This window comes from Stenella coeruleoalba (assembly GCF_951394435.1).
Source record: "Stenella coeruleoalba genome assembly, chromosome: 1".
NCBI lineage: Eukaryota > Metazoa > Chordata > Mammalia > Artiodactyla > Delphinidae > Stenella > Stenella coeruleoalba.
Window position 1 is genome coordinate 108,933,551 of NC_137169.1, and position 9,407 is coordinate 108,942,957.

Here is a 9,407-nt window from a genome sequence, read left to right on the forward strand (position 1 = left end):
CAGAGAGACCGCCTCCCAGGCCATGGCCTAATGCTGGGCTTGTTAAGCTCTTTCCTTGCTCCTTGGGCAGTTTTCTCAAATCTGGAAAGACTGCCTCCTTTTGGGCTCTTCTCTGCCTCTCACAAGGTCTCTGCTGCTCATGATCTCCGAGGGGGTGTAGAAATTCAGCACTTGCGTGTATTGTCAGACAGCCTCCTGCCCTTTCTAGGTGCTATTTTCAGCTCTCTGGCTTTCTGTCTCACGTTCTCTTCTTAATTAGATAGCAGAAGAACACATCTTGAAGACCAACTGCCTTTCCCCTCCCCTACTCCATTGGGAGTGGGAAACATGATTTAGAATTTATAAGGAGCAGTTAATCTACACAAGAAAGTCAGTCCAAGAGGGGAAACTTCTGGCAGCATGTCCCCAGGTCCTTTCCAGCATTTTTAGTCTGAGAACATTCCTTCCTTTGTAGAACTCGGTTCATTCCATCCTATGGGGGTGCTTTCATGTTGTGTTAAGAATCCAAGACTTCAGGGTCAAGTGTCTGCACTTGAAGGATGGAAGGGTTTGGCTCCCGGGCCGGTGGAAAGGGAAGAAGCCTAGATTTTCCTTCCCTACTACTAGGCTTTAAATGAGAGAGTCAGGAACCAGATTCTGGGAGACTCTGCCTTAGGAATCCCTTTTCCAGTTATGCTCTAGAGCTAAAGAAAAAACTATTTGAGGTTGGGTGGGGTCAAGGAGGGCTCATTTTCATATGCAGTCAAGATGGGAATTCAGTCCCCAAATCTGGGGAAGGGGATCCTTTTGACACCTTCTAGAGCTTACTCCTCGGCTTCAGAGTGGCCCCCTTATTGCTTCTTTCAGCCCCGCCCCCTTCTGGAGAGGGCGGGGCCAGGCCAGGGGCGGGTCCTCACCAGCCGCGCCTCCCGTCGTCTTGACGACCGCGACAAGATGGCGACCCTGCCGGGCGGGATTCAAAGGCTGTACCCCGAGGCGCTGAGCCCCGAGCAGCTGGAGAAGCTGCGCGGCTTCAAGGTGGGTGCGGCCCCCGACCTCCGCCTCCGTTAGACTGCAGCTCCCCATGGGTAAGGGCCTCAGAGAAAAGGGACGTGGAGCCTGTTCCCAGATAAAGGGGCGGAAGGCTCGGTGGGTGGGGACACACCCGGCGGACCCTAGGCTTCTGGAGCCCTGAACAGAGCCCGACAGGCTCCTGAAAGTCCAGAAAAAAACTTAAACAGGGATGGGCCAGAGAAATGGACCGAAATGACTGCCGGATACTTTAACTTAGATACAAACAAGAACTTCCCAACGGTAGAGACCCGACCTTAGTTAAGGCCCCTAAGCCTGAGCCGGAGGCAGCTTTGAAGATGTTGATCTGTAAGAAGACAGATGGCTTCAATGTTCAAACGTCCTGGGAAGAGACCCGGGTTAAGTGCGCACGTTGTTTCCCCAAGCCCCCCACACCTCCAGGGCTTGAACCCTGAAATCTTTCTCCTCATGAAGCATGACCTTTTTCTCTTGCCCTCCAGATTCAGACTCGGATTACTAATGAAAAGTACCTAAGGACCCACAAAGAAGTGGAGTTGCTCATAAGTGGTTTCTTCAGGTAGGTGGTTTTCAGACTGGCCTTGAGCAAATAGTGGAAATCTCGTTGGGGATAGATGAGTGTGAGTGACCTCTTCTTTCTTTAAACACTACTTGTTGCTTCCTTTAGGGTCTGAAGTTTAGAAAATATCCTGAGATTGAATATTTTCTAGCGCCGGGGTCTGTGGCACCCAGGGTTTTCTTGTTATCTCTAGAGGTTTCCTTCAGTTACCTCAAAATTCTCAAAAATATTAATATGCATTCACTTTAGCTCTAAGGATAAATACATACCTTCCAACACTTGGAAGAGGGAATTTGGCATTGAGAAACTCAGCAGGCAGCCATTGGGTGTAGAACCCTATTCTCTATCAGAGGCCTTTAACAAGGTCACTAGAACTTGAAAAAAATTCAGACGTCTGGCCTTTCTCTACCTGAGAACATTGGTGTGGAAAGACTCCCAAGGGTTGGAAGCCACTCCCTTGTAAGTCATGGGGAAAAGAAAACCATTTTCCACCATGTCTTGGAGCACCTTTTTCCTTCCCCCACACTGCCTTTCAGCATGGCATTTGCTTGAATGAAAATGTTCCTAATAGGATGAAAAGCAAAGAACTGAGGGAAAGAAAAAATCATGGAGCATCAATGGATGGAAACAATAGAGCTATGTCGAATACTGTTTGGCTACAAACAGATAGGCACGATTTAAATAATAATGGCTTCCATTTCCAGGCACTGCTGTTGGTTTCCTACATTAGCAGTTATCACATTGTATAATTGCATTTTCTTTCTCTCCCTGGACCAAAGCTCTAAGCTGGTGGAGCCATGTGTGTGTCCCCAGGGCCCACAGTGTATGACATTTTGGTACATTTTTGCTGATCCTCCTAGCAAGTCTACAAAGATAGTTTATTATCACTTCCATTTTACAGGTGAAATACCTTCCCCAGATTGCTGAACCAGGATCCAAACCCCTGGTTTTTCCACTGTGTTGCACTGTAAGCACACAGGAGCTGGGGAGCCAGAGGTAGGGCTCTCCTTTGTCTTTTTAAAAGTAGGCCTGGAGGGGTGTCTTTTTTCCATGCTTCATTGTTCTTCAAAGTGGCAGCCGATTCTCAGAGGGCAGATAGGGGAAGGGGAAAGGGAAAATGGAAACCTGTCTGTGAGGTTTGGTTTTTTGGGGCCAGGCTTAAAGCTTGGGCAAAAGATAGTTTAGGGGTCCTCTGTCAGTGTCAGCCCTGGAGATCAGGCCATCACTTTCTGTACCTTTTCTTCTAAAGGGAGATAAAGGATGACATCTTTCCTATCCTGGGGAGCTTGCAATCCAAGTTAAGAATGATTCCAGCAGCGAGATTGGGGATAGATGCTAAAACCTGAATTAACTCACCATTTGCAATGTTCACAAACAAAAGGATTAGAACCCTTGGGGGTGGTGAATAAAGAGGGTGTTGTTTTAGTCACATGGCAGGGGTGGCCCTGCTTCTCTGCCCAGGAACAGTTTCCAGGAGGAGCTGGGTGTCTGCAAGGACAGCTCTAGGCATCTTCCCTTTCCTTCCTTATCATCCCCCTCCCTGGGCCAGGTAGGCCATCAGGCTTCTCCTTTTGCTATCCTGGAAGCTCCTCTCCTGAAATCCTCCTGGCCCCTTTTAGGCCTTTCTCTTTCTGAGGGGGAGGGGAGAGGGGAGAGGAAGTGTTTGAACTTCGAGGGTTTGCTTTTGGTTTTCTTTTTGGTGTGACTGTTATTTCCTTTGGATAATACCAGAGTGAACCAGAATCAGCCCCTCGTCTGCATTGGATGCTTCAGATGGTCCTTCCTGTGAGAAAAGAGGAAGGGAGAAGAGGGGACAGAATCCTGGGCAGCATGCCTGTCCTCACCTGTCTGCAGGTCTCTGCCGTACACTCACTGCAAGCCATGAGAAGCCCCACTCTGTTTTTGTTGGGAGGCAAGCTCACCACTTGGGTTTTGCAGATCCTAATGATTTATGGCCATTCAGCTACAACTCTCCAGCCTATACTCATATATACAGTATATGGAACTCTTAATGCCTTGAATTTTAGAACTGAAAAACGTTAGAAATAGGGATCTAACTTATTTTAGGCATCCAGAGATCTCAGGTTTTAGGCTGGAGATATGATAACAAAGTGTGAAATTGTAGACAGGCTTTATTAGGTGTTTTTGTAAACAGCCAGGCAGATGAATCTTCCCAAACCATAGCACAGATCATATCATTCCTTGGCTGGAAAAATCTTCAGTGGATCCACAATATTGCCTTTTTTTTAAAAAAAACATTCTATTGAAACATAAAGTACAGACAAGTGGCATATCCTAAACTGGATGAACTTTCACAAGCTGAGAACACACATGATACTAGCGTCCAGATCAAGAACTAGAACCTGACTAGCACCTCAGACCCTTTGTGGCCCCTTTCAGTCACTTCCTCCAAAAAGTTAGCCAGTATCCTGACTTCTAATCACACAGATTCATTTTGCCTTTTTGTGTACTTTATACAAATGGAATTCCACAATATGTGCTCTTTTGTGCCTGGCTTCTTTTGCTCAGCAGTATCTTTTTTTTTTTTTGTGGTATGCGAGCCTCTCACTGTTGTGGCCTCTCCTGTTGCGGAGCACAGGCTCCGGACGTGCAGGCTTAGCGGCCATGGCTCATGGGCCCAACCGCTCCGCGGCACGTGGGATCTTCCCGGACCGGGGCCCGAACCTGCGTCCCCTGCATCAGCAGGTGGACTCTCAACCACTGCGCCACCAGGGAAGCCCCAGCAGTATCTTAGATCCTCCATTCTCATTGCTGTGTAGTATTCCACTGTGTGACTCTACCACGCTTTGTTTATCCATTCCCATTGTCTCTTTTTTTCTTCTTTTTTTTTTAAAATTTTATTTTTATTTACTTTTGGCTGCATTGGGTCTTTGTTGCTGCAGGCGGGCTTTCTCCAGTTGCGGCGAGCGGTGGCTACTCTTCATTGCGGTGGTGCATGGGCTTAGTTGCTCCGCGGCATGTGGGACCTTCCCGGACCAGGGCTCGAACCCGTGTCCCCTGCACTGGCAGGCGGACTCTCAACCGCTGTGCTACCAGGGAAGCCCGTCTCTCTCTTTTTTTAAAATATAAATATGTTTATTTATTTTTGGCCGCGTTGGGTCTTCGTTGCGGTGCGTGGGCTTCTCATTGCGGTGGCTTGTCTTGTTGAGGAGCACGGGCTCTAGGCCCATGGGCTTCAGTAGTTGTGGCACTCGGGCTCAGTAATTGTGGCTCGCAGGCTCTAGAGCGCAGGCTCAGTAGTTGTGGCACATGGGCTTAGTTGCTCCGTGGCATGTGAGATCTTCCCAGACCAGGGCTCGAACCCATGTTCCCTGCATTGGCAGGCAGATTCTTAACCACCGCGCCACCAGGGAAGTCCCCCCATTGTCTCTCTCTTTTTTAAAAAATTTGTTTATTTATTTATTTTTGGCTGCAATGGGTTTTCCTTGCTGCGCGTGGGCTTTCTCTAGTTGCGGTGCATGGGCTTCTCATTGCGGTGGCTTCTCTTGTTGCGGAACACGGGCTCTAGGCGCGCAGGCCTCCGTAGTTGTGGCACACCGGCTCAGTAGCTGTGGCTTGCGGGCTCTAGAGCGCAGGCTCAGTAGTTGTGGCGCACAGGCTTAGTTGCTCCACGGCATGTAGGATCTTCCCGGACCAGGGCTCAAACCCGTGTCCCCTGCATTGGCTGGCGGATTCTTATCCACTGTGCCACCAGGGAAGTCCCCCCACCATTGTCTCTTGAACTGAGTATGAATGTCTCTCCCTGGTCTTCAAGGCCCTCCATACTAGGGCCTCCTTCGCTTCCCACTACTCCCTGCACGTGCCCCCCACTCCAGCCAGACTGGACCTCTCTGATCATTCCACCGCCCTCTGCAGGGGCAGTGACACTCCCTGAGTGCTCTTCTAGACCCTGGGGAAACAAAGGTGGATACGACCCAGTTCCTACCCTCTGGAGTTCACTGTCAATAGGACATGGGCAGTTCCCTTTAATTTTTGGGCCTTTATTCCTGCTGCTCCTTGGTCTGGAAGGCTCTTGTCCCTCAGCCCTCGTCCCATGTGTACCTCAAGGGCGCTCTCAGACGCCAGCTGCTCTGTGAGGATTTGGGGGTCTTGCCGTAAGGAATCACTCTCTCTCCTATGATCTCCCAGCACACTATTTCGTAACCTCCCGTAGCACTACCTGGAGGTTACTTGGCCTTTTGGACATTTGGGAACTTACCCATTTCCTTTCACTTGACAGTAATTCCTTTGAGGTGGGGCTATATTTTATCTTTTTAAAATCAATCCCCCATATCTTATATAGTGACTTACACAGAATTTGTGCTCAACAGTTCTCAAATTGAATTGAAGGAGAAGAGGGGAAGCAAAATTCCTGAAGCTTGGGAGGCAGGGGCCTCCTGGGCAGGGACAGCCTTCCATGCTGGTGGGGCAGGGCAGCCACGGCCACAAGCCCATGTTGTAGAGCACTGGCCTTGGAACCACAAGACCTGGGCTTCCTCTCCTTTATTTACTTGCTTTATGAACTTGGGCAAATGGTCAACCTTTTGAAAGCTTGCTTTCTTCATATGTAAAATGGGGCACAGTCATTGCTGTTTCACAGAGTGTAGAGTGAGATAACGTTTATGAACGAGCTTTATGAGCTATAAAAGTCGGTGGGCTATAAGGCAGTTTCAGCTTCCCAGTGGCACCGGCGCCCTGGGTTTTGTCCCAGTGTCCACTGTATGCAGGGCCAACAACCATCTCAAGTCCGTCCTCTCAGCGTGGTTTACTGTGCCCTCCCCCCCACCCGTGGCAATTCCTGGTTACACTTCCTTGGAAGGTTGTGGGTTGCACATCTGTCCCACCACACCTGAGTCCCTCGAGGAGGAGGCAGCGAGCTCTTCAACTTGCCGCCTGGCCTGGGCCTGGTCTCTGGTTCTGTGAAATGTTTGTGGAGTGAATGACAAGCTTCACTTGGCTGCAGCACTTGCTGTCTTGTGAGGTGAGCATTCCCTAGGCTTCTTGCCATTTAGAATGTCTTGCTCCTGGCCTCAGATCCTGACTAGAAGGAAAATCACGGAGGAAAGGGTCCTTGGCAGGAGTCCTCTGGCTTTCCGCCTGCCAGGACAGGTGTGTCTCGGGTCATCTGCCCCGACAGTGCAGGACCTGCTTTACCTCCTCCCCTTATCCCTTGATGTTTTCCAGAGAAATGCTTTTGAAAAGACCAGACAACATTCAAGAATTTGCTGCAGGTGAGTAAGGCAGCGTCCATTTTGGGCGTTTGATAAACGAGCACCAGGAGTGTTACTGTGAATTTAGACTCGGACAAGCCCAGGATTCTCCCTGCAGAGTCTGGGGTGCTTCTTTATCCAGTGTCTCCCAAGGGAGCTTTTTTCAAAAGGCTCTTTCCTCAATGTCATTTCCTCAAAATGAGGACAGATAAGAAACGAGGCAGAACTTCCTCGTGGTAAAGATTGTTAAGAATTTTGAGATTCCCTAAGGAACAGACTGGCAGCTCTTTCCCTGGGAATCTTAAAGCAGGGTTCTCAACCCTGGTTGCACATTAAAATAATCTGGGGAATTTTAAAAAAATACTGATGTCCGGGCCCACCCCCAGAGGTTTTTATTTAATTAGTCTGGGGTGGGGCCGGGCATCCACAGTTTTAAAGGCTCCCCAGGTGATTCTAATGGGCTCCGCTGCCCTGAGATGGCTTGAGGTCAATGGTGTTTAAAGGGAAGGGGCTGGGCTCGATGATTTCTTGGGTCCTTTTAGCCCTGGGATTACAGCCTCAAACCGTTTCTGACTGAATCTAAGTATGTCTTTGCTGTCACAGCAGATGCTGCCTCTGATTCACGTTATGCTGGGTATATAAAAATCCTCTTCTGTCGTCATCCTGCAAGAGCCTGGCTCTCCTCTGAGAGGATATTCTCAGAGAGGGCGTGATGTCTCAGAGACAGGAGCCAGCAGGCCGAGCTGAGACAAGAATAACACTTGGTATTTATTTGGGCCCCAAGATGGGCCTGGAGCAGAAAGCCAGAAACTCCCTCAGCCCTCTCATGGCTCCCTGTGCGTCAGCAAGCTGACAGGCCAGCGGCAGGGCAGTGTGGAGGGGACAGGGGCCGCCCTGTCAGCCCTTGCTGGGAACGCTGGAGCTGGAGGCTCAGAACTTCTGGGGGGGGGGGCGCGGGGGCGGGGAAGACAGTGACCTTGGGATTTGCTGTGGCATCTCATATTACCTTGTAAAGCAGGACCACCAGTAACAGTCCTGCTAAGACAGAGCCTTCCTGGCTTTTTAGCAGAGTGAGCTGTCTCTAGCCTAGTCTTTTTCCCTTGGGTTTAGATGATTTCTTCTTTTTAATTCTTATCCCAGACTATTTCACGGATCCAAGACTTCCCAACAAGATTCACATGCAGCTAATTAAGGAGAAGAAAGCGGCTTAATTAGCAAAATCATGATGCTCAGCTGTTGAGAGAGAACAGAAAGCATCCAGCCTCGGGGTGGGTGTTAACCTCACTTACAGTCAGAGGCTTCTTTACTCCTGTGAAAATAAGCACTGGTTCCTCGGCCCAGGGTGTGAAAGAAACCAAACAGAGACGCTGCAGAGAAGTTCCGTGCAAGTGTTTCATTTTCCTGACACTACTTTAGGGAATGTGAAGAGAGGCCCAGGGTTTGTCTGGCATGTCCGTGGCAGGGAGAGACATCCGTCTTCTTAATCTAGTGACATGGATCAAGAGAATGGAAGTTGAGTAGTTCTGGAGGAAAGAGAGAGCCAGGGAAATGGGGTGGGATCCGTTAGTGTCAAGAGCCTGCTCTCAGGCTGCAGAATTCCTGTGTGCTTCTGCAGGTGGCCTTTTCCTTGTGTCTTTGGCGGCGGGAGTAGAAGGGCTTTCCCACTGCTCTGGAAAGGGTGGGGGCAGTTTCCCTCGTTGCATTTGGATTGGGCGCTTTCCTGCCCCCCTCATCGTCAAACCAGGCTACGCCGTGAGGGCCATCACACATTTTTCAGGCAGGATTTCTGAAATGATTTTGAAGTTTGGGAGTTTTAAATGTGAGGTGGGAAAAAGCCACACTCCTGATTTAGCAGGACCATTTCTGTTCTGCAGGGTCATCTGGAAGCGAGAGAGCCCTGTTGCCATCAGTGTGGGTTTCCGGGCTGTGTCTGCTGTTGCAAAGGCTTTTAAAGATGCTCATTAAAAACAGACCTCCCTGTTCTCTCTGCTTTATTTCACTTAGAAGGAAGAAGACATCCTTCACGGGAGGCTGCTCTGCCCCCACCCTGACCGGGTAGGTAGTAGGCCTGTTTCTCTGTTCGTGGCAGAGGCCTCTGAGCTAGGTCAGTGGGTGTTTCCACATGTGCCTCAACCCCGTGTACTCCCTGCCCCTTCAGGCCACTCACTCCCAGAGCCAAGACCGGACAAAAGAGCAGGGATGGGGAATCCTGAGAGGAACACAGCTGGTCGTGGTTGTACTCAAGCAGAGTCCACGCTTCCAAGGTGGCTTTTGTTTTTTATCTTACCTCCGGGGTTACTGTACAAAGTGTACAGGTGATGATTAACTTTTATTTCCATAGAAGCAATAGTCAGAGGAATTGGGTTGGGTGGACGGAAGAGCGAATGAGATTAGACACAGAAAACCCATTCAGGGCCATGAATATTGTGAAATAAGAGCCCCATGGGTGACTCAGAGGTGGTGGACTTTGTTCTTGAGGATTTTTAGGAACAAGCTGCCCATCCATTTGATTTTTAGCTTAGAGGCAGGAGAGTGGGCCGGTTGGCCTGGTAAGTCCTTTCCAGGCCTAGGAGGCGTGGAAGTCTTGCATGTGTGTGTGTCCTACCTCT

At 49.6% G+C, this 9,407-nt stretch overlaps 1 protein-coding gene across 4 annotated transcripts; it reads left to right on the plus strand.

Moving 5' to 3' along the window:
* Positions 1-932: 932 nt before the first annotated feature.
* RIIAD1 (regulatory subunit of type II PKA R-subunit domain containing 1) lies at positions 933-9,030 on the plus strand. Of its 4 annotated transcripts, none has more exons than XR_013831018.1 (5): positions 933-1,017; positions 1,512-1,588; positions 6,773-6,819; positions 7,939-8,066; positions 8,673-9,030. XR_013831018.1 is itself a non-coding variant. In XM_079940714.1 (4 exons), exons 1-4 carry the CDS (start codon positions 934-936, stop codon positions 8,007-8,009), a joined length of 279 nt encoding a protein of 92 aa, XP_079796840.1. In that variant the 5' UTR covers position 933; the 3' UTR covers positions 8,010-8,544. The 4 variants fall into 4 exon arrangements, 2 of the variants coding, with proteins under 2 accessions (XP_079796840.1, XP_079796839.1); XR_013831019.1 differs by lacking the exon at positions 8,673-9,030 and adding an exon at positions 7,405-7,562 and having other exon boundaries at positions 7,939-7,980; XM_079940714.1 differs by lacking the exon at positions 8,673-9,030 and having other exon boundaries at positions 7,939-8,544.
* The last annotated feature ends 377 nt before the right edge of the window (positions 9,031-9,407 follow it).